At 40.1% G+C, this 25,871-nt stretch overlaps 1 protein-coding gene across 5 annotated transcripts in view; it reads left to right on the forward strand.

Moving 5' to 3' along the window:
* Nucleotides 1-7,186: 7,186 nt before the first annotated feature.
* LOC101101123 (olfactory receptor-like protein OLF3) overlaps nucleotides 7,187-25,871 on the forward strand; it is a 65,396-nt gene continuing 46,711 nt past the window's right edge. For 2 of the 5 annotated variants that reach the window (XR_006594673.1, XR_006594672.1), the window contains exons 1-2: nucleotides 7,194-8,338; nucleotides 9,861-9,994. Coding sequence is in view for 2 of the 5 variants with exons in the window: in XM_045052923.1 (XP_044908858.1) it covers nucleotides 19,486-20,439 (954 nt within the window). In the remaining 3 variants the exon portion in view is untranslated. Of the gene's footprint in view, nucleotides 8,339-9,860; nucleotides 9,995-17,783; nucleotides 17,860-19,462; nucleotides 23,445-25,871 lie in introns of those variants that run through there. The other 3 variants (XM_045052922.1, XM_045052923.1, XR_006594671.1) reach the window with 3 other exon arrangements.

Genomic DNA, 25,871 nt, shown 5'->3' on the forward strand with positions numbered 1-25,871 from the left:
AAGCAGGGCATTAAATAATAATAAAGATGTTGATCCAAGAAGACACTATAACATCTGTAAATATTTATGCTCCCAACATAGAAGCACTTAAATGTATAAAGCAAATATTAATAGACATAAAAGGAGAAATCAAAACATTTATATAATAATAGTAGGGGACATTAATGCCCACTTATATCAATGGATAGATCATCCAGACAGAAAACCAGTAAGGATGCATTGACCTTAAACAATATATTAGGCCAGATGAACTTAATAGATACATACAGAATATTCTACTCACAAGCAGCAGAATATACATTCTTCTCAAGTACACATGGAACATTCTCCAGTATAGGTCACATGTTAGGTCATATAACAAGCCTCAATAGGAGGGCCTGGGAGGCTCAGTCAGAAATCCAATTCTTGATTTCAGCTCAGGTCTTGATCTCAGGGTCATGAGTTCAGACCATGTTGGGCTTGTGCTGGGCGTGGAGCCTATTTAAAAAGTAAAAATTTTAAAAATTAATTAAAAAGCAAGTCTTATTAAATTCAATCATGTCAAACATTTTTTTCTGATTATAATGTGAAATTAGATATCAGTTATAAGAAAACTGGAGAAACACAAACATGTGGACACTAAACAGCATCCTCGTAAACAACTAATGGATCAATGAAGAAATCATAGAGGAAAACAAAAAAATTTCTTGCAAAAAATAAAAATGGGAACACAACTTTCTAAAATTACTGAGATGCAGCAAAACCTGTTCTAAGAAAAATACCCCCCCACCCCCCAATCTAAATTTGCACCTAAAGGAACTAGAAAAATAAGAACAACAACAACAAAGCCCAAAGTTAGTAGAAGAAAGGAAATAATATAGGTCAGAAGAGAAAAAATAAAATAGAAACAAAAGTCAATTAAAAATATCAACGAAGGGGCACTTGGATGACTCAGTCAGTTAAGTGTGTGACTTTGGCCCAGGTCATGATCTCACAGTTCATGAGTTTGAGCCCCATATTGGGTTCTGTGCTGTCAGTACAGAGACCACTTTGGATCCTCTATTCCCCCTCTGTCTCCCCCTCCCTTGCTCTCTCTCTCTCAAAAATAAATGAGCATTAAAAAATCAATGAAACCAAAATCTGATTATTTGAAAAGATAAACAAAATTGATAAACCTCTAGCCAGACTCATCAAGAAAAAAGAGGACTCAAATAAATTAAATCAGAATTGAAAGATCTAAACATCAATGGACTCAGTGCTCCAATCAAAAGATATATGGTAACAGAATGGATAAGAAAACAAGATCCATCTATATACTGTTTACAAGAGACCCACTTTAGACCTAAAGACACCTTCAGATTGAAAATAAGGGGATGGAGAACCATCTATCATGCTAGTGGTCAACAAAAGCAAGCTGGAGTGGCCATACTTATATCAGACAATCTAGACTTTAAAATAAAGACTGTACCAAGAGATGCAGAAGGGCATTATATTATAATCAAGGGGTCTGTCCACCAAGAAGATCTAACAATTGTAAACATTTAGGCGCCAAATGTGAGAGCACCCAAATATATAAATCAATTAATCACAAACATAAAGAAACTCATCGATACTAATACCATAATAGTAGGAGGCTTCAACACCCCACCCACAGCAATGGACAGATCATATCAAAAAATCAACAAGGAAGCAATGCCTTTGAATGACACACTGGACCAGATGGACTTAACAGATATATTCAGAACATTTCATCCTAAAGCAGCAGAATATACATTCTTCTCCAGTGCACATGGAATGTTCTCCAGAATAGACCATATACTGGGACACAAGTCAGCCCTAAGTAAGTACAAAAAGATCAAGATCATTCCGTGCATATTTTCATACCACAATGCTATGAAACTCGAAATCAACCACAAGAAAAAATTTGGAAAGGTAACAACTACTTGGAGACGGAAGAACATCCTACTAAAGGATGAATGGGCCAACCAAGCAGTTAAAGAGGAAATTTAAAAGTATATGGAAGTCAATGAAAATGATAACACCACAACCCAAAACCTCTGGGACACAGCAAAGGTGGTCATAAGAGGAAAGTATATAGCAATCCAGGCCTTCCTAAAGAAGGAAGAAAGATCTCAGATACACAACCTAACCTTACACCTTAAGGAGCTAGAAAAAGCACAGCAAATAAAACCCAAAACCAACAGAAGACAGGAAATAATAAAGAGTAGAGCAGAAATTAATGCTATCGAAACCAAGAAAAACAGTAGAACAGATCAATGAAACCAGAAGCTGGTTCTTTGAAAGAATTAACACAATGGATAAACCACCAGCCAGTTTGCTCAAAAAGAAAAAGGAAAGGACCCAAATAAATAAAATCAAGAATGAAAGAGGAGAGATCACAACCAACACAGCAGAAATAAAAACAATAATAAGACAATATTATGAGCAATTATATGCCAACAAAATGGGCAATCTGGAAATGGACAACTTCCTAGAAATGGACAACTTCCAAGTTCCCACCAAAACTGAAACAGGAAGAAATAGAAAATTTGAACAGACCCATAACCAGTAAGGAAATCGAATTAGTAATCAAAAACCTGCCAAAAAACAAGAGTCCAGGGCCAGATGGCTTTCCAGGGAAATTCTACCAAACATTTAAGGAAGAGTTAACACCTATTCTCTTGAAACTGTTCCAAAAAATAGACATGGAAGGAAAACTTCCAAACTCTTTCTATGAAACCAGCATTACCTTGATTCCAAAACCAGACAGAGACCCCACTAAAAAGGAGAACTATAGACCAATTTCCCTGATGAACATGGATGCAAAATCCTCAACAAGATATTAGCAAACCAGATCCAACAATACATTAAAAAAATTATTCACCACGACCAAGCAGGATTTATACCTGGGATGCAAGGCTGGTTCAATATCTGCAAAACAATCAACGTGATTCATCACATCAATAAAAGAAAGGACAAGAACCATATAATCCTCTCAATAGATGCAGAGAAAGCATTTGACAAAATACAGCATCCTTTCTTGATAAAAACCTTCAAGAAAGTAGGATAGAAGAACATACCTCGAGATCATAAAACCCATATATGAACGACCCAACGCTAATATCATTGTCAATGGGGAAAAACTGAGAGCTTTCCCCCAAACGTCAGGAACGAGACAGGGAAGTCCACTCTCGCCACTGTTATTCAACATAGTATTGGAAGTCTTAGCCTCTGCATTCAGACAACACAAAGAAATAAAAGGCATCCAAATCAGCCAGGAGGGGGTCAAACTTTCACTCTCTGCAGATGACATGATAATCTATATGGAAAACCCAAAAGATCCCACCAAAAAACTGCTAGAACTGATTCATGAATTCAGCAAAGCTGCAGGATATAAAATCAAAGCACAGAAATCAGTTGCATTCCTATACACCAACCATGAAGCAACAGAAAGAGAAATAAAGGAATCTATCCCATTTACGGTTGCACAAAAAACCATAAAATACCTAGGAATAAATCTAACCAGAGAGGTGAAAAATCTATACACTGAAAACTATAGAAAGCTTATGAAAGAAATTGAAGAAGACACAAAGAAATGGAAAAAGATTCCATGCTCCTGGATAGGAAGAACAAATATTGTTAAAATGTCAATACTACCCAAATCAATCTACATATTCAATGCAATCCCTATCAAAGTAACACCAGCATTCTTCACAGAGCTAGAACAAATAATCCTAAAATTTGTATGGAGCCAGAAAAGACCCTGAATAGCCAAAGCAATCTTGAAAAAGAAAACCAAAGCAGGAAGCATCACAATCCCAGACTTCAAGCTATACTACAAAGCTGTAGTCATCAAGACAGTATGGTACTGGCACAAGAACAGACACTCAGATCAATGGGACAGAATAGAGAACCCAGAAATGGACTCATAAACGTGTGGCCAACTAATCTTTGACAAAGCAGGAAAGAATATCCAATGCAATAAAGACAGTCTCTTCAGCAAGTGGTGCTGGGAAAACTGGACAATGACATGCAGAAGAATGAACCGGGACCACTTTATTATACCATACATAAAAATAAACTCAAAATGGATGAAAGACCTAAATGTAAGACAGGAAGCCATCAAAATCCTCGAGGAGAAAGCAGTCAAAACCCTCTTTGATCTTGGCCACAGCAACTTCTTACTCAACACGTCTCTGGAGGCAAGGGAAACAAAAGCAAAAATGAACTACTGGAACCTCATCAAAATAAAAAGCTTCTGCACAGCTCTTTATCCTCCAAAAGAGGATGTCTTTTGCATTGTTGGTGGGAATGCAAACTGGTGCAGCCACTCTGGAAAACAGTATGGAGGTTCCTCAAAGAACTAAAAATAGAACTACCCTACGACCCAGAAATTGCACTACTAGGCATTTATCCACAGGATGCAGGTGTGCTGTTTCCAAGGGACACACGTACCCCCATGTTTATAGCAACATTATCAGCAATAGCCGAAGTATGGAAAGAGCCCAAATGTCCATTGATGGATGAATGGATAAAGAGCATGTGGTGTATATATATATATATATATATATATATATATATATATACACATACACACACATACATACATACAATGGAGTATTACTCGGGGATCAAAAAGAGTAAAATCTTGCCATTTGCAACTACGTGGATGGAACTGGAGGTATTATGCTAAGTGAAATTAGTCAGAGAAAGACAAAAATCATATGACTTCACTCATATGAGGACTGTAAGAGACAAAACAGATGAACATAAGGGAAGGGAAACAAAAAGAATATAAAAACAGGGAGGGGGACAAAACAGAAGAGACTCATAAATATGGAGAACAAACAGGGTTACTGGAGGGGTTGTGGGAGGGTGGATGGGCTAAATGGGTAAGGGGAATTAAGGAATCTACTCCTGAAATCATTGTTTCACTATATGCTAACTAATTTGGATATAAATTTTAAAAAATAAAAAATTAAAAAAAGATGCCTAATAAAGTGGGTATCAAGGAAGCAGAGGAAATAAACCCAAATTTAAAACTTCAAAAAAAAATAATTGAAAGACTAGTTACAACTGACACCACAGAAATACAAAGGATCCTGAAAGACTACTACAAACAATTATATGCTAACAAATTGGAAAACCTAGAAGAAACTGATAATTCCTAGAAACACAACCTTCTAAGACTGAATCAAAAAGAAATAAGCAATCTGAATAGACCAATTACAAGTAATTAAAATTAGTGTTATTAAAAAACCAGCAAACAAAAGTCCAGAACCAGACAGCTTCACAGGTGCATTCTACCAAATATGTAAAAAAGAGTTAATACTTATTCTACTCAAAATATCCCCAAAACATTGAAGTGGGAGGAATGCTTCCAAACTCATTAAGCTCTTTTATATTAGTCTTGGCAATATTTTTTTGTGGATTAGTCTCCTCAGGCAAGTGCAATAATAGCAAAAAATTTGTAAAATGGGATTACATCAAACTAAAAAGCTTTTGTACAGAAAGAGAACCCATCGGGGCGCCTGGGTGGCGCAGTCGGTTGAGCGTCCGACTTCAGCCAGGTCACGATCTCGCGGTCTGTGAGTTTGAGCCCCGCGTCAGGCTCTGGGCTGATGGCTCAGAGCCTGGAGCCTGCTTCAGAAAGAGAACCCATCAACAAAACAAACAGGCAACCTACTTAACGGGAAAAAATATTTTCAATCATACATCTGATAAGGGTTTAATATCCAAAATATATAAATTTATCCAACTTAATATCAAAAAACAACCCATATAAAAAATGGGCAGAAAATTTGAATGGACATTTTTTCAAAGAAGATAAAAAGATGTCAAATGGGCACATGAAAAGATGTTCAACGTCACTAATCATCAGGGAAATGCAAATCAAAACCACAATAAGATATCACCTCACAATGGTCAGATTGGCTATTATCAAAAAGACAAAAAATAACAAGTGCTGGAAAAGATGTGGAAAAAAAGGAACCCTCATACAACTGTTGGTGGGAATATAAATTGGTGCGGCCACTATGAAAGGCAGTATGGAGACTATTAAAAAAATTAAAAATAGAAATATTGTATGACCCAACAATTCCACTTCTGGGTATTTATCCTAAGAAATAAAAATAAATTGAAGAGATATATGCACCCGTATGTCACTGCAGCAGTGTTTATAATGGCCAAGATATGGAGGCTACCTACATGTTCATGGATAGATGAATGGATAAAGAAGATATGGTGTATATACTCTATGAGATATTAGTCAACCATAAAAAAGAATGAAATCTTGCCATCTGTGACAACATGGATGGAACTAGAGGGTATCGTGCTAGGTGAAGTAAGTCAGAGAAAGACAAATACCACAATTTCACTTACATTTGGAATCTAAAAACCATAGTATATGAACAAAACAGAAACAGACTCATACAGGGAACAAACTGATGGTTACCAAAGTGGGGAATGGTTGGGGGGGGGGGTGAAGGGGATTAAGAGGTACAAACTTTCAACATAAAATAACTCATAAAGATGTAATGTTTGGCATAGGGAATAAAATCAACAATAGTATAATAAATTTGTCTGATGACAGATGGTAACTGGATCTATTGTGTGGATCATTTCATATTATATAAAAATATTGATTCACTATGATGTATGGTTGAAACGAATTGGATATTGTATGTCAATTATACTTCAATTAAAAAAAAAAACTATAAGAGATTTCAGAGTAACACTTGATCTCCCAAATGGCAATTCCTATACGGACTCACCATCTTCTTTAAAATGTCATAATCCTGTCTGAATGTTCTGTACATGGTGGAATAAACTGTAAAATTTACCACCATGGACAGCCCTATATAAAATAGTAGGAAAAGAGTTGAAGGAGAAGAAAATTAGTCAAAAATACGAATATACACATGACACACAAAGAAGGAAAGTATGTGGAGATGCTGTATCCTCATTTCTGCATCCAGCTGAAATGTTCGGGACTCTTCACTGTCCACCGCAGGATCCCTGTGCCTTCCCCCTGCCTCCATGCCTTTGCTGTCCCTTCCCCCACCTTCAAGGGCAGCGCACAGGTGACCTCTCTGAATCTGCCTTTCTGCTTCCAGACTCACTGATGGTTCCTCAGCTCAGCTGAGTTAGCTCATAAGTGGTCTTTACTTCTGTTTCTGTGTTCTTCGTGTCAGCACTTTTATTTAATGCCTCCATGTAGTTTTCAATTCTTTATTGACATTCCTCAAGCATTTGTGACACTGTCCATTTTTTCCAGTAGATTCTTAACGTATGAGAGTTATTTAAACCTTTTACCAAGTACATCTTTAACCAAGTACATCGGATTCTGGTTCTGTTAATTTCTTTGTTCAATGACACTGAACTTTGTCTTGCCTTTTCCTCTTAATTTTGACTGACAACTGAACATTTTGCATGCAGGATAATAAACTAAGATAAATAGCATTATGTGTTGGAATGGGCACATCTCTTCTGACTGACCTGGGTCTTGTTTGCTGAGAGTGTGGCAATCAGTGCAGTCATGGGTTGAGCTGGGTTTGAGTTCTGTATTTGTCCCCATCTACCAGCAAATTAACGTTCTCTCTCTCTTGTGCTGAGGGTGGGGTGTTCAGGGGTTGGAGGGCTTTCCCTGGTGTCGTGAGCCACCCTGAGTTTTAGGCTCTGGCCGTGAGGCTGCATGTGGACAGTGTGTTGGTCTGCAGGTTTCCCCTATGCCTGGTAACAGCTGTGACTTGTTCCTCAGTTCCTGCTGGCCTAGTGATGGAGGGTGAGGCTTTCTTCCCCTTCTCCTGGGTCTTTCTCAGTCTCAGGCACATCCTTTAGTGCTGTGCCTCATGTTGGGGACTTCTTAGTGGTCTTTCCACCTCTGCAGCCTGGTGAGATGGTTCCCTGTCTGAACAGAGTGGTCTCCTGCCTCAAGGACCCTCGAGAAAGAATGAAAGAATGTTGTTGTTGTTGTTTTTCCCCCTGCTCTGTTCTCTTTCCTCAGTAATGAGTCTTCATCGTCTCTGAGGGAACAGAGTTTGCTGCCCTCCCCCCAGTGGCTCAGGCTTTTGTTCCAAAACGGAGACGGAGCCTGTGCCCAGGGCCTGCCTTCCGCAGCTGCGCGGCTGTGGTGCCTTCACCAAACCTGGACCACGGAGGAGGCTTTCTCTGGTTTTCTACTCTTCCCTGACATCCTCGCCAGGACCGTTCCAAGTGTGTGGAGAAAATCCGAGGAACTGGTGGGCCTCTTTTTGCTGTGGCTTCAGCCATTCTGTGCTTCTAGTAACCCACTGCCCAACGTGAGCCCTTTGTGAAAGCAACTCTCCCAGGCTTGTCTTCCTCCCAGGCTCTGGCCCAGGTGAGTGAGACCTCACGTCCTATCTCTGCCTGCGTGTGCTGGTCTTTCCTGAGATTTCATGCTGTTGGGTTGCCCTGCATCTCAGCTTTCTGATGATTTCAGGACTAGTTATGACTCTGCAGTTTACCCTCTCTTCTTTTAGGATGGAACCGATGTTCTTTCCAGCTTTTTGCAGCCTAGAACTGCCAAACTTTTGAGTTAGAACAACCTGAAAAGCTTTATATTATTTCCTTTAAAGGAGACTGTGGTTTTTTAAAATAATAGCAATTTCTTTATTTTAATTTTTTTTTTTTTAGAGAAAGAGCATGAGCAGGGGTGGGGGGAAGGGCAGAGAGAGAGAGGAGACAGGATCCAAATCCAAAGCAGGCTCTGTGCTGAAAGCAGGGAGTGTGAGGCAGGGCTCGAACTCACAAAGAGTGAGATCATGATCTGAGCTGAAGCCGTGTGCTTAACCGACTGAGCCACCCAGGTACCCTTAGGAGACTGTGTTTTTTGGAGCAGTTTTAGATTCATAGCACAATTGAGCAGGAAGTACAGAGAGTTCCCATGTATTCCCTGTCTCCCTCCTCACTTTGCCCCTAGAAACATCCTGTACAAGAGTGATATATTTTCACTTTTAAAGGTGTGTTTTAAAAGACAAAGTATAAATGGGAGATGAGAGTGATAATTTACAGTTAAGTAAAATGTAAAATGGCAAATTATGATTTTTAAGCCCAGGAATTTAAGTCACATAAACTGCTTCTCTGAAAACAGCTTACCCAAATTATATGCATAGCGTTTGGAGCAAATACTTTGTTATATTCATGTTTACCTTGCAAACCAAGCCGACACATTGATAGTATATATTATTATGTCTGTCACAAATGCTTCTTGAAAGAACTATTTCAATTCCTAGGCAGACCCTAGAGATGACCTTCCTGGGCAGAAGAGAGTATTTACTGTTTGTGGAAAAGTAGGAATTGTAGGATGAGTGGGGGCTCACAGGGGAGAGAAGTGGGAAAAATTGAAATTCTAGTTGAATTTGAACCTATTCTCTCTCAGTTGGTTGAGATGTGGCATTCAGGTCACTGGAGACTATAGACCAAATACTTGTGAAGTGGGTAGTGGTAAAATAAAGTGTTATAATGAAGGATTAATGGGTCGGTGGTTTAAAAATAAATTATTCCAGGCATTCTCAAATTTATTCTATTAGAAACACTTGAAGGACTCATTAAGACAGTTTGCTGACCTTCCTGCATAGTTTCTGATTCAGTGAGCCTGGGTCCAATGAAGGCTATCACTTTGAAATGCACTGAATTACTTGGCACTTTGGTACAAAAACTAAAACAGTAGTAGTCAGTAGCATTAACAATGGAAAGGGAGGATCCATGCTACACATATTTGGAGTCCAAGTTGGTATAACTTCCTGAGTGATGGAGGTTGAATGACAAAGAAGGCCCTCCAAGTTTGGAGCAGAAGTTACTGAGTGCTGTGGGGTCCTTATCAAAGCTTGGAATTTGGGAGTTTCCTTTGTTGTCTACAGATGAGTGGAGAAAAACAGCAGTGATGTGAACGTCTGGGTTCGGTGACTACAGCTCTCCCAACCATGGAATGTTTCCAGCTTTCCTCAAAGTATCCCACCAATTCTGTCAGTTCTGTGGGAGTGCTGAAACTCAGGTGAGGAAAGAGAAGCATCTCTACTTTCCCTTTCTATTGCTTGGATGATCACAGCAGCATTGTCAAAGTCACGGGTGCTGTGGCGTCAGGCATTAGATAACATGGCAGAATGAGTGGACAAGCAGGATGACACCCACATTGATGAGAAGAGAGGATGCCTGGGAGATAACTCCTGGAAGTTAGGGAAGTAGGTGAGGTGGCATGTAGATGGTGAGGGGATGCCTAAGTGGGTGGCTGAGCTGACAAGCAGATGGCTGAGTGAGCATCGGGGGGGGGGAGGTGTGGACAGTGGGTAAGTGTGTGGATATGTACATGGTGGTGCTGAGAAGGACTGGGTATTTGACTGGGAGAGGAAGGGACAAAGGATTCGCTGACAGGGAGATTGATTATCAATGACTTTGGATCCCCCCCCCCCCTTTTTTTTTTCCTGGAGACCATAAGACTCTATGTTTGTAGATCCTATTTGGAGCATTAAATCTGTTTCTACAGCGCTATTATTTTTGGAACTTGAATAGTACCATGAGAGATGTACTCGGGTGTGCGTCCCTCCCTGCAAAGCTTGCCGCAGGCCCAGGGGTCTCTTCGCACACATATCAGGGAAGTGAGGACAATGCTCCTGTGTTCAGAAGGAGAATCGAGGGTATCTTGGAGCCCAAGGGGATAACTGATTTTTTTCCTCACCAGGTGTGGTTGCAGACCTAGTCACTGCTCAGTAAAAAGGGGGCGTGAGTGCTAAATGTCAGGTTGGGGCTACAGGAGAATATTCTGAGCCCTCAGTAAGCTGTCATCTTTGGTTTTTTGGAATGACCTTTGGCTTTAGGGGATTGTTAGAGTTTGAAGAGGATGGAGAAGAACAGGCTTTATGGGGAGAAGAAGGGCAGCATGGAGGCCCTAACCTTGAGAAGTGGGAGTGCTGTCAGCCATGGACACTCTAATGAATGAAGCTCCTGAGGGGAGTCTGTCCGCCCCCTGTTGCTAGTTCAAACACTGCTGCACCTCATTAGCTTTGCATTGGAGCCAATTGTGGGACACCTGTGAATTTCTAGTAGCTGTTTCCCTCACAATCAAAACTAGTCCCAGGTGAGACCTTAGCCAGGAGCCCGAGGAGTCTGGGACTCTTCATCGGTCTGGCCCATGGCTTTGTTGGAGGGAAGAATTCTGTAGAAACCAACATAAACTTGGACGAAAGTGGACACGCCTGTGTGTTAGGCACTACTCAACGCTTGAGAGCGCTAACGGAGGCACCAGCAGAGGGTGGGTGTGTGCAGAGGTGTCTAGAGGGGCAGAAGTAGAACAGCTCTGACTTGTTAGGGTCTTTGGATCAGGGATGTGACCCTCGGATGTTCCAATCTTTTCATCGTAAATAGTATGGCAAATTCAGTAAATTGGGCGGGTGCCTGGGTGGCTCAATTGGTCAAGTGTCTGACTCTTGATTTCCGCTCAGGTCATGATCTCATGGTTTTTGGGATCGAGCCATACATCAGGCTCCTTGCTGACAGCCTGGAGCCTGCTTGGGATTCTCTCTCTCCTGCTCTGTCTCTGCCCCTCCCCTGCTCGTGCTCACTCTCTCTTTTTCTTTCTCTCTTTCTGTCTCTCAAAATAAATAAATATACGTTAAACAATTTAGTAAAGTGGCTCTGCCTTCCTGAAGCTATGGGCTCAGATACATTTCTGTTCTAAAGGTTCTTGGTTCTGAACATACATACTGACAGAGAGAGAAAGCGTGTAATGGTGGGGATGCAGAAGAGAATGATTCACATATAGAAACTGAAGATACCAAGGATGAGCTCTGCGTCATATTTGGGGAGGACCTAAGGGAAAAGCCCAGATCTATAAAATGATAGTTATGTCTTACATTCATGAACATGTGGTAGGAGCTTATTACATTTCCAAATAAGATAAATTATTAATAACTACGAAGTCTCTTTCCTCAATCTTCCCAAAGTGTATGTATATCAAGTAATTTGACTTTCAGTGTTAGAAAATGGAAATGTAAGATAGTTAAGTGGATTGTTCCAAGTCCTACAACACTCTGAATGTGAACTGGGACTAGAACTGAGGTCTCCTGACTCTCATTTTTGGGGTTAGTTCCTCTAGATTGGACTGGAGGGATTGTACTGTGGGGACACAGCAGACTGAGGGAATTGTACTACCATAGACTCCCCCTTGGGGACAAGACCTACAAAGAAGCTGAGCATTTACCGAGTGAAATCATGATAAAATATGTCATCAAAGTGGTTTGAGGATCGCACATATTGGAGAAACTGAGGGTCAATAATTGTTGTTTATGTGAAATTCCAGGTGCCAAACCCAGATGGGAAGTAGAAAACTGGTTGCCTTCTGAGGATATAAAACCTTTTTGGGACCCTCCCAAGTGGTCCTTGGGTTTTCTGTTCCAAACATTAAGTTGTTGCAAATATTTCTGCCCATTATGGATGCATTAAATGTACACAATATCTAAGTGTCTAGCCTTAGGTCCGATGAATCTTTCTCTAAATTAAAGTGCTACTTCTATTGATGATTCAAGTATGTAAATGTATGATTCTGGCTTATTTTGACCAGCATGAGACAAAACATGTCTGTAGGTTGTGGGATTTACCTTCATGTGCTTGTTTCTGTGTTCAGGATTTCTGTCACAGCAAAATTGTAGAGAACTCCAATAAAAAGGCAAGTTAGATTAAGACTCAATGGAGTGTTAAAAAAGATGATGCATAAAAAGCTTCCAGAGGAGATAAAGCTTATTTATGACTTTCCCCCCTTTTCTGTGGGGTATTATTGCTGTAATGAATGTGCAATATGGATACCTGGGCTTACCCATAAGCCTCACTGTGTTTCAGATTGTTTTTTTGAGGCTGATTCAATGTTTTGTCCATCCATGCACTCTTTGAATAGGCAATGAATGGTGGGAAGAAATATTGTTCTGAAATATAATTCTGGAAAGAAGTGAGATCCTGAGGAATACTTCTATAGTGTACATATACCTCCTGAGTCTGTTCAAATCAATAATTCACCCTTCCTAATGTACGGGGAGAGGGAGAAGATAATTTACTGAAGCAGCCAGCCAAAAGAACTGGAAAACATTGTTAGTTTTAAATGTTTACACATGACAGGAGGAAGGTAAATTTGGCGATGAATGTTGTAAGCAGAAAAGGTATGTGAAACTTTTCACCCATTTGTGAAACTCTGAATATTTCCATCCTTACAAAATGTAATCAAGTATTTTAGAGGCAATGGAAAATAAGTGCAATTAGAAGTGATTTTAAAATGTGAGCAGCAGCAACTGAAGACCTCTCCGGAGAACCACAAGAAATAAACCTGCCTGTGTGGCACCAGCATAGTAAAAATTCTCTTAGTGCTTGTTAGATTTTCTCAGTGGGCCAGGTTCCTCATTTTTCTTGATGAGTAGTTGTTCATAGTTCTTCAAGGCCTTATCAGTTCTATTAGAGCAGGAATCTGGGGAGGACGTAGTAAAAAGCCAATGGGGCACTTTATGTTGAGAAGCCACACATGGTTACAAGGGACGAGGAATAATATCCTTCTTCTCAGGCCTCTTGCAGAGCTGTAGGGAGGTGAACGTGGAAGGAGCTCCCATCTGGGAGGTCGGTCAGATTTTAAATTATGACAGATGAGTTGGAGATGCCTCACTTCTGTGACTCCCAAATGTGTTTACAAATTTTACCAAAAATTACTTCCTGAGAATTTACCATTAGAAATGTATTTAACTTGACTTAAGATCTTGACTTTGCTGACATTCTTTTTAAGATGGGGAGAGGAAAGGGCAGTTTAGAGCATGGACCATTTTATTGGAAGGCAGACCTTGGTGTAGGGAGTTACAGAGATGGCATGAAACTTTTTCGCTTGTAAATGAAGGGAGGCAGCCAAATTTTATCTGCCCCGTGGAGACAAAGACCAATCCTGGTTTTAACACTGGCAAGCATCACTGTCTGAATTGTTCACTGTTCATCTTCTTGCTCAGATGACATATACTTTCACCAAAGATGTCACCAGATAGTAGGAGATTGAAACAATAAGAAAAAGGGGCGCCTAGGTGGCTTAGTCGGTTAAGCTTCCGACTTTGGCTCAGGTCATGATCTCACGGTTCATGGGTTGGAGCCCCATGTTGAGCTCTGTGCTGACAGCTCAGAGCCTGGAGCCTGCTTCAGATTCTGTGTCTCCCTGTCTCTCTGCCCCTCCCCCTGTTCATGCTCTGTCTCTCTCTCTCTCTCAAAAATAAATAATCATTAAAAATTTTTTTTGAAAAAGATAAGAAAAAGAATTGTGGTTGAATTTAAGGAGGTACAAGTGGAATAGGATTGAAAAATAACATTTAACTTGTTAGAATTTACTTGAAATTTATAACAGAAAAAAATAACCGTTTCCATGGAATCAATGAATAGATTTGATTTTTAAAAAGATCATAATGGTTGACTAAAATTTAACTTTTAAATTAGGTGTATTGTGTCACATGAAAGGTGTTGTGTGAGAAATTTGTTCACCTGCTCTGTGTCTTTATTTCTTTGTCATGGAGAGAACATTTTAGTCCTGATATTTGTGCAACTAATAATTACTGGATAATGGGAGGAGGCACTTGGAGCTAATTTTAGTGGAGGTCTATAAAGGTAATATTTTAACTGGGAAAATTTGAGGTTGCTGTCTACATTTCACCCTGACTTTTTCTGCAGTGTCAGGGTCATTCATATACCATACCAGTTCACAAAAAGATCAGTTGCTATATATTTAAACCTTTAATGTTTTCCAGATTTAAATATGTCATTAAAAGGAGATGTTACACATAAAAATAACAGATTTCAGGCATTAGTAATGAGATTTTTCATAGAGGATTTCTATGGCATCTTTCATACTAAGTCACATAGCGTGCTCTATTTCTTATGGCCACAGTAGTTACCCTACATCCACCATAATTCATAAAACAGAGGCATGAAGTTCTTCCTTCATGGTGCTCAGGTCCAAGGAGATGAACCAAGGATGAATCAGGTCCAAGGAGATGTCATTCCTCAGTATTATTTCTGAGCAGACAGCATGGATTACTCATTTGTGAATAGACCATGATAGCTCAAAACATAGAATGGTTTGAGATTTGTTGAGAAAATATGTAAAATAGGATCCTGTTGTTTATTGACAGAATATTGTTAATATTCTGGAAAAAAGGTAAAGTATCCAGAGGTAGGACAGATTCTCAGAAGAGAACACAAAACACACTGTGCGGGAGGAAGAACTAAATAGATGTGGCTCTTAACTGTGGTCATTTTGGTCCAATACTGCTTTTGGACATCAGCTGCCTGCCTAACCTTGTACCAAAAGGTTCCTGTTGACTTATTTATACAGACAAATGGAACAAATATTCCCACATTTCCCCTTTGTTTTTTGACTTAAGTGAAAAGCACACATTTAGGGAGAGCTACAGATCCTATAAATTAGTTAGATCTGAGAAGACCAAGCTCTGGCCTCTTGACAGGAGTCATGAGATCCAAAGTCCCTCATCCTGCACTGAGTTCATTTTCCTATCCTAGGCCAGGATAGAAACCCAGCTTTATTTAAGTGGAACTGACCCCAAAATAATAAGGTGATGGTATTAACTGCAGGTCATATTAATTCAGCATCTGATGAACACTTGTTTCCTCCTGCATTTGCCTTTCCAAAGGCTGGTCTGTTTAAGTTTTCTTTGCTTACCATGAGTCCCCAGAAGGACTATATGAATGTGGACAAAAGGTGTATTTGGATATTAATGATTTTGAAATAAGGCCATGGTCTTTGGAAATGAATAGCAGCCTTGGTGGGTTAAAAATAACCAGCTAACCTATCAGTATTTCAGTAAGCTATTTCAGTATCACTTAAAATTCTTTTAATGTTTATTTTTGAGAGAGAGAGAGAGAGGGAGAGAGAGAGAGACAGAGTGTGAGCAGGGGAGGGGCAGAGAGGGAGGGAGACACAGAATATGAAGCAGCTCCAGGCTCTGAGCTGTCAGCACAGAGACCGACGTGGGGCTCGAACCCACAGACCATGAGATCATGACCTGAGCTGAAGTCGGACACTCAGTCGACTGAGCCACTCAAGTGCCACTATTTCAGTATTATTTTAATCAGCTTATTTTAATAAAATACTTTGTTGTAAAATACAGAGTATGATGATAAATGCTAGAGATAGTAAAATAAAAGAAATAGAACAGGACCAGATTGAGGATTGTGTGGAAATTCCCCTGTCCAGGAAAAATTTAATTCTGTGGACACGTAGACATCACGATCTGTTTGTGCAAGGAAGTGATGGGGAAACATTTGTATCTCCTGAGGGATTTGGAGGGAGTGGGTAGGAGGGTGGAGCTGTAGAGGTGGAGTCAGGAAAATTCACAAGGAAGCCCTGTACTCCATGACATGGGTGATGAGGGCAAGTGTCAGTGTGAATGACATTGGGAAGATAGAGGATATGTAATAAAGGAAACAAAGAAAGAGGATTTCTCTCATGGAGTGGGGAGGAGGAGGGAAAAGTCCAGCAAGAATGTGTTTGGGGAGTGGGAGAACTTTTGCTGCACTGACAGAAATGAGGGCGTCAGGAGGGATCCTGTGTAGGGGGAGATGAGTGGAGGCCTTGGTGAGACATTTATAAGATGTGCATTATGCTGTTGGGGAAAGCATCTGGACCTTCCAGAGGGGAGTCCAGGAGATAAATGTAGAACTGAGGCTGAACTGCACACGGTTGATCACAATTATTTTGGTTAGAAATTACAATCCCTTCTGGGGAAAAAACAGAACAGTGCAGTTGGTGAGCACAGAACTGACCAGACTCTCACAGCAGTGGAGTGGGAAAGTTTGGAGAAATCCCCCAAGAATGCAGATGAGAGATAACAGATCAGAGGCAAGTCAGGGCAGGGCAGAAGCACAGGATAGAGTCAAGAGTTTGAAGGAGCAAAATAGTTGATGCTGTTACAAGTTAAACAGCGAAAATCACATGAAAGCCCATGTATTTGGCCACCAGTGGTTTTTAAGAGTATAATTTCTATGGCTTAGTAAAGGTGAAAACCACATTTTGATGGCTTAAAGGATGAATGTTATGAGGAAATAGTGACAGCAAGTGGATAGCAATCGTTTGAGAACTCTGGATGCGAAAGAGGAAATAATTAGAATAAATAGCAAAGGTTTCTCTCCCCATATTGAGAGGTTGTGTTTTTTTAATGAGGGAAAAGTGGTCAATGAGGAGCAAGAGAAACCCCTGGCTGGCAAAGAGAGGGAATAAATGAAGGAATAAGATCTTCTTTGAAGGAGATAGATGAAAGAGATACAGAGTATAAAATCAAAGGTTAGATCCACTATTAAAACCAAATAATGGATACCTGCCCTGATTCAGTCATTAGTATAGGAATATTGGATCTTCAGCTCCTTTTAGTTGGCCAATATTATCCACATTGTGCCATTGAAGAACCATGAGGCTCAGGGGTATCCGGGTGGCTTGCTTCAGGTCCCAGGAAGCAAAAGAGAATGGATTCAGAGCAGATCACTCATTTGTCACGAGACAAGGACTGTAGTAGAGAGATGTGCAGGGTGGGCGAGAGGAGCAGAGTGAGTCATGGGCTGGCTTGTTCTCCAGGCAGCTTGTAATTGCAATGGTGGGAGGCCAGTGATGTGATGACCATCTGTTCTGTGTCTTTTTCATCCACATGAGCTCTAAGTGTAGGGAAACATACTATTCACTTTGAAATCCCAGCATCTAGCAGCAATGGCACTTCACAAATGTTTGCCAAATGAATGGAAAAAGAAATGTCTACTTTCTGTTGCAGGTTTGTTCAAATTCAACATTAGTGAACAGATTTTTCTCTTGAGGTTTTAGAATTAAATCTGAAAGTCACCTTTGAGGTAAGTAGATGATGTTTTGGTCTGACCATGATGGAAGGAAAGTAAAGTGAGGGGTGGTGGTGGAAGGATCATGACGGAGGAGTTGAAAGGCAGATCAGGGTTAGAGGAAGATGCCAGCAGAGTTTATAAAAATGTATGTGGCTGAATCATGAAAGAGATGGGCATTTGGAGAACTGCTTATTTTGTTTCGTCCTTTATCAGTAAGAGTAGAGGCATAGAAAGTCTTGCCTTTCTCCTCTCTGCTCACAGACCCTGGCAAGACGCTTATGGGTCTGCTTCTGCCTTCATGTCCTCTTACTGCCCTTATCCTTTACTTTCTCTTATTTTGTATACCACAAGGAAAGGAAAGTTAGGGAATGGACAGACATGGAGTCATAATGAGCATGAATCAATCCTATAAGAAACTTTAAAAAAATTTGAACAGTTTCTGTTTAATGTTCAAAGTTGATATTGTAACATGTAGTTCTACTTAAAGAACCCTTCTGGGATGAAAGAAAACACGAAAGAAACTCCATTCCAGCATACATCTATGTATATTTGTGCATATATTCTACTCTGCCCTGGTCAATGATGAACATTTGCTTCCCTTTCTGCCTTGTAAATAGAAAACCAAATATCCATACTCTCATATCCTTTATTTTGAGCCCATATGCAGAGGTAGAATCTTAAGAATATCAAGTTAAAAAGAGAAAAACAAAAAGAACAAGATATGATCACAATCACCTTTCCTTTCTGATCTCACTGAAGACTGAAGAGATCAAGGCTATAAAAAAGAACAAAGTGTTCCCAGGTCCTCAGGGAGACCAATCATCCCAAAGCCCTCAGTTCTATTAAAGAACGCCTCCAATTTCATTTATATCTGAGTTTGTGGAGGTTATACATGGGAAAATCCTGTTTGCTATTCTATCTACTCCAAGGCAGAGGTTATGTTACTACTAATATTCAGATTACTACCGAACTACTATTATCAGTACAGTCCATGAAGTACTTTCTCCAAAGTTACCTACATTTCAGCTTGAAAGTACTTGAGGGTTGCATAATATTATCCTTTTTTTGTGTATAAAATTTTGTTCCTAAGCCACAATAACAAAGCTGCTAAATAAAACCATATTACAAACCTGGTTTCTCTAGTTCTAGATCTTTCCACATTCCCTGCTTCTTCTCAAAGAGTGAGTTCCTGCCTCTTGTAATAGATTTATCCATTTTATCATGATGAGCCTAGTTGACATATTTAAGGTAGTGTTTGTAAGTTTTCAACCAGATTTTTTTTTTCATTATCATTTTACCTACTACTATCACCTACCAAACTCCCCTCACTCTCAATCTGAGGTAAGTTGGCAAAGATGTGAGCTCCTAAAATTGCAGTGCAATATCTCCAGGGTTTAACTGGGTCTTCCTCAGACCGCCTCATGTCCTTTTAAGGTGCTGGGCTGCCTCTGGTACAGAATAGATATATGTTGGAATAAAGCCTATCATCTTGGCCCACAAATGGTCTCAAACATCTGATTAAGGCTAGCCAATTGTATATAAAATGAACTCATAAAAAGTTATTTTTATAATTCTTTGATTCAACCACTTCTCTTGTTTCTGACTCTCTTTGCAGATTAACAATCTTCACATTTTTAAATGGGAACGGGTAACCAGACTTATGTGAAAGAGTTCATACTCCTTGGCCTGTCCAGTGACTGGGACACACGGGTCTCCCTCTTTGTCCTCTTCTTGATCATATATATGGTGACAGTGCTGGGGAACTTTTTCATTGTTCTTCTGATCAGACTGGACAGCCGACTCCACACTCCCATGTACTTCTTTCTCACCAACCTCTCCCTTGTTGATGTCTGTTATGCCACAAGCATCGTCCCCCAGATGTTGGTGCATCTTCTAATAGAACATAAAGCAATCCCATTTGTGAGCTGTGCAGCCCAGTTATTTTTCTCCTTGGGCTTGGGTGGGATTGAGTTTGTTCTACTGGCAGTGATGGCCTACGACCGCTATGTGGCTGTGTGCGACCCCCTGCGATACTCGGTCATCATGCATGGAGGGCTCTGTACCAGGTTGGCCATCACATCCTGGGTCAGTGGTTCTCTCAACTCTCTCATGCAGACCATCATCACCTTTCAGCTGCCCATGTGCACAAACAAGTATATTGATCACATATCCTGTGAACTCCTAGCTGTGGTCAGACTGGCCTGTGTGGACATCTCCTCCAATGAGATCGCGATCATGGTTTCTAGCATTGTCTTGCTGATGACACCCTTCTGCCTGGTCCTCTTGTCCTACATCCAGATCATCTCCACCATCCTGAAGATCCAGTCCACAGAGGGAAGAAAGAAAGCCTTCCACACCTGTGCGTCTCACCTCACAGTGGTCGTCTTGTGCTATGGCATGGCCATTTTCACTTACATCCAGCCCCGCTCCAGCCCCTCTATTCTTCAGGAGAAGTTGATCTCTCTCTTCTATGCCGTTTTGACACCCATGTTGAACCCTATGATTTATAGTGTAAGGAATAAGGAGGTGAAGGGGGCCTGGCAGAAACTACTAGGGCAGTTATCTGGATTAACGTCAAAACTGGCAACTTGATGAATCCTGAGCATTAGCTAGAGAAAAGAGCTTTGCCTGTGTTTTCTCTCACTTAATTCAGATATGGCAGGCATCACCTGCATTGCCCTGGCAACCAGGAAGGAGATGCTGACACATGTACTGGTGATGCTGGGTAGGAGGCTGGAGGTTGGGTTGGGGTGTGGGCTGTGGGTATATTTTTATGTCACAGCAGCATGTTCAGTGGAGTTAAGCACTGTTGTAATAGAACTTCCCACACTCAGTCTCCATTCATATGGCCTGAGGGTAATAATAAGAAAAACATTTACTGTTTTGATTTGTCATATTGTTTGTAATCATGGGCCTAATCATGGATCTTACTTTGGACCAGTGGTTCTTATTTATCCAAATTTTGTACAAGGTAATTGTGTTTCTACTGGGAACTAAAACGTTTTCATATTTTAGACTCACTTAACAATAATGTGTGACGTATAAAGCCACATCCAGTAACTGTGAGTCACTGTTCTGAGAAGAGAGATGCTCTCAAGGCTGTTAAGATGGCTTTGTGCTGGACCTGCTACATGTGCTCACAGCATCTCGTCTGCCTGATGAAGTTACCTCAGTGGAGGAGCATCAACTGAACGTCTTGTTTTGCTCCACAATCACTATGGAAACATTAGACAGGGGTGGGGGGTTGCCTGGGTGGCTCAGTTGATTAAGAACCCCACTGTTGATTTCAGCTCAGTCATGACCTCATGGTTCGTGGGTTCAAGCCCCGCGAAGAGCCAAGAGCCCTTTGCTCTCTTCCAGCAACTTAGCTTGTTTGGGACCACCTAAAGGGTTTTCCAGATCTTCATTTTTCAGGAAGAAGAAATGTTAAGAACGGGCTTCTCAGATATGTAGAAACAGATGAGTATAGTTTTATATTCCATGTGTTAAGTTTTACTTTTATCTTTTTCATTTTATAGACTTTTTTCCCCTCAAGATTGTCTTTTCTCAGAAATTTAAATTCTCGTTAATTAATATAAGTGAATGCCTTGAGACAACAGACATTCCTCATTAGTAGCTGTTTGTGAATGGCATTCTCAGTATAAGGGAGGAGAGTACTGTTGATTCAGGGGCAAAATAAAATGATGTTCTAAAAAGGCCATTAAATAAAACTTTTTTAAAAATTTGGATCCTAAAAAATATCTGAGAATTAAAGTCTTATTCATTATTTAATAACCATAAAAACATCACTGAGGTATTTTGTAAAAAACAAGCAAATCCCTAAATATGTATGCAAATTATAGTTCAAAAAGAATCCAAATAAGATCCGTACGTGGCCATTTTCTACTACGTCTCTGAAGACCCGATTAATCTATCGGTTCACCCTACATTTCCTTTTTTCCCCTTGGAATTATTTGTTGAATGAAACAATGTTGTTTTTCCCAGGTGGATTTCAATGCAGTTTGGATTTTTTTAAGTGTGGTTTTGCTTGTTCCATTGACCTTGTATCTCCTGTTAGATCTGAAGGCTTGATCAGATTTAAATGTATTTCGTTTTCTGGCTAGATTTCTCAGATGGTGGCATGTACTTCTGTCAAGAAGGGCACAGTGTTCAGTTTCTCTTTTCTAGGGTTTACTGCAATTATTACATTGCCTAGCTCAGGGTTTCTCAATAGCAGGGTTTCTTAATGTCTATTGACATTTTGGGCTAGATGGTTATTTCTTGTGGGGACGATTCTGTACATTGTAGGGTATTTTTCAAATTCCTGACCTCTACCCACTAAATGGCCATTGTGCCCCCTCCCCACCTACTTCCAGTTTTGACAACAGAAAAATCTCCAGATATTACCAAATGTCCCCTGGGATGGCTAAATCACCCCTAGTAGAAAACTACTCACCTAGCTTCATTAATTTATTAGGGGTTTCAAGGTGGTGGTATTCTATCATCCCTTTCTCTTTATTATTTGTAATACTTATAGGTAGAGACTTCCTCCTCATTACTGTTTTATCTTCCTGAGATCTAGTTAGTAGAAGAAAGGAAGGCAGGACACATTTTTTATTTTTTTCCTTTCTTTACCACTTTTTAAAAATACAGCAAAAGAGATGTTTAAAAAATCATGATGAACTCATCATTGTAAACTTATTTGCTGTATTGTTATTTGTTGCAATTATTATCCCTATTGGTGTTCAAATAGTCCCATATTTATTGAGTGGGAGTCCTTCCTTTTGGTAACAAATCACAAGTTTTGCAGCTTAAAACAACACAAAATTATTATCTTAGAGTCCTGGAGGTCAGAAGTCTGAAATGGGCTTCACTAGGCCAAAATCTAGATGTCCAGAGGCTGTATCCTTTCTGGAGGGCTAGAGAAGAATCTGACTTCTTGCTTGTCCCATCTTCCTAAGGGAGCTTCCAGTCCTTGGCTGATGCCCCCTTTTCCCACCCTGAAGGTCGGCACAGCACCTTCAAACCTCTCTCCGACTCTGATTGTACTTCTATCCTCACATGTCTTTCTCCTGACTCTGAGCCTTTCTCCTTGCTCCCATACAGATCCTTGTCTGGGATCACACAGATTATCCAGGATGATCTCCCCATTTGAGGATCCTTAATATAAATGCATCTACTGTTTCCTTTTAACATGTAGGGCAGGTTCTGTATATGAATGTGAATGAATAACATTCACAGGTTCAGAAGGACACGGGCATCTTTAGGGGTCATTATTCTGGCTACCAAAGAATCTATTCAAATTGGCTACCTAGTTTTTTCCCCACATGACACTAGTGTCTTCAACAGCTTCCTTATTTCTGGTGTGATACAATTTCACAGGCCCATCTTTTACCTTTCTTGCATTATAATTGGAATTATTTCTCCAAGAAGCACTGGCTCCTTTTGATGGGAGGTTTATGGTTGGTTCTGCTATAGGCAAGATGGATGGTCCGTGATGATTGTAATTGAACTAGTCTTGGCTAAATAAAATCCAGTATGTTTAACCCATAGATAGTCATCGTTGTTGTCACCATGAGCACTGGTGTGCTTGGGAAATAAAGCTGACTGACTCCTGAGGTGTGCCTGTATTCTTGTCCACATGGAAACAGAGAACTTCCTTTGTCGTGAGAAATCCTATGGAACATATACGTTTATTCCTATTTCTTCCTTAAAGCTCTGTGTCCCGGTCCTCCAAATGTTGTCTTTTATTTTGAGGTAGAAGATTATGCATGGCCTTTAAATCAGTGCATATCCTGGCTTCTGATTACCTTCCTGCCATGCAAATTTATGGTGAAATGTACCGTATAAAATCCTCCCCATTAAGAAGAGCTCTTTTTTCCCTGGTCTTTCAGGGCCACACCTTCTCAGTTAAATGGTTACAGGGATTATGTAGAAAGGCCATATTATGGGTTGACGGCTCAGTGGCAGGGTGACAGGAACAGGCACAATGGGAGTATAAGTCAGCTGTTTATAACGGTTGTTGGAGTCTTCAGGGTCTGCTCAGGCTAGTCTCACATATACTGCTTTAGGATTTGTTCCTCAAAGCCAGTGTTGATGGACAGCTCCAGGTGCATGGTGACCTGGTTTCTCATAGCCAGGCATTCCTGTGGTCTGTTAGGTCCCAACAGCAAGTAAGAATTGTTTCTCAAAAGAACAGCTAACTTGAAGCACTCGACTGGCTCAGTCAGAAGAGCATGCAACTCTTGATCTTGGGATCATGAGTTTGAGCCCCATGTTGGGTGTGGAGATTTCTTGAAAATAAAATCTTTTTTTTTTTTTTTTTTTTTTTTTTTTTTACAAAAAAGAACAGATAACTTGACAAAGAGACATTTCCTCCCCAAACCTTATAGACCAGCACTTTGATTCTCCAATCAAGCCATCCCACAGTCTGTATTCAGCATTTTAATCTGCCATAGATATTTCAAGGATCAGTGGAAACATGGGGTCATAAGGACCAAGTAGAAGATTGTTTACACTGCAGACAAACCATCTGGAGAGTTTCTCTTGCACTGCTCTTGAAATTGGCATTTGTGACACCCTAATCTGATTGGCCTTCTAATGGCAAGCCCAAAATGGACAAATATGGAAAACACTGAGTCTTGAGGAACAACAGGTACAGATAAAGAGTAGATTGCACTGGTGTTCTCACAATAGAAGCTTCAAGACTGGATACCCAGACATTAGACCTTGATGACATAGTTCATTGATTAGAGAAGTTCTTTCTTTATATGACATAATATTGTGGATATTGACTTGATATCCCACTACATGGGCTGCAGTGAAATGAGTGTTTATATGAAATATAATGTGTTCTCCACCCGTGTCTGAAAATATTCTTTGTACTATTTATTTCTTGGATAAGAAGCAAACTGGCTTTAGAAGCAGACTGGACCTCCAATCTGGGTCAGATTCTTTGGTCTGGTCTGTTGAGACTGAAGACCACATGGCTGGCTATGGGGTCCTTCACCTGAGACACTGAGAGGAGGAAACGATCAAGCTAAATGCTCCTCACTGTGTAGTCATTTGCATGATTTCAGACTTCTTACTATCAAGGGCTTCTATGGGGTTTGAATATTCTAAATATCCCTTTTAAAATATAGAGGTCTGAAATAAAACATGATCTCAAATGTAGTCCAATCAAGTCAGAATCCAATGCATGTGGCAGAAACTCGCTATTTGCTCCTAAACTCATTTCCTCTACTTCACGGTGAGTTCTAACTTCTGAAATGTAGATGCAAAGAAAGAAAATATACCATTTCCAGGCCTGACCTGTTGAACTCTCCCAACCGCCAGCCTCCATTCTTCACTGTTTTGCTCTGAAGTCACCCCCATACAGGGGATCCGGCACAGGACTCTGGGGGCTCAGAGGGCAGAGGAGGCCTGGATCCTGAGTCATTGACCAGATGAGATCTAGCCATACCAGTGTCACCCACATGAGAATTTGTATAATAAGAAATAAATTTTATTGTGTTATGTCATGGTTATTGGGAACTGTTTGTTTCAGCATCTAGCCCACTTTGAATAGTATAATGAGGTTTTTATTTTAATATGATCACAAATCCCTGTGTACATCTAATTAGTACCCTGCTACTTAAAAGTAACAAATGATCTTTGCCTTCAACCAGCTCACAATCCAATCAAATTCTAGTAATTTGGACTTCTTTGTAATTATTCCTAATGTGTTTAAGATTGCTTTGGCTTTTTAACTTTTAAGTAGATACCAAGTATTGAAATATGATAATTGAAAACTTCACGTCTTTATCATATAAACTGATGTTGAGCCAACACTCCAAATTCCTACTATTTGATTTTTTTTGTGCCTAAGTGCTATGCTAGGATTAATAAATAACGAAGACTAATTCCTTATTTTGTTATTGAGGTATAATTTACCTACAGTAAAATGCATACTTTTTTGTATAGAGTTCTGTGAGTTTTAAAAAATTTACACAATCATGTAAGCACCACCACAATCAAGACAGAAATTTTCATCATTCAAACATATT

This window comes from Felis catus, chromosome A2 (genome assembly GCF_018350175.1).
Source record: "Felis catus isolate Fca126 chromosome A2, F.catus_Fca126_mat1.0, whole genome shotgun sequence".
In the NCBI taxonomy this organism is placed as follows: domain Eukaryota; kingdom Metazoa; phylum Chordata; class Mammalia; order Carnivora; family Felidae; genus Felis; species Felis catus.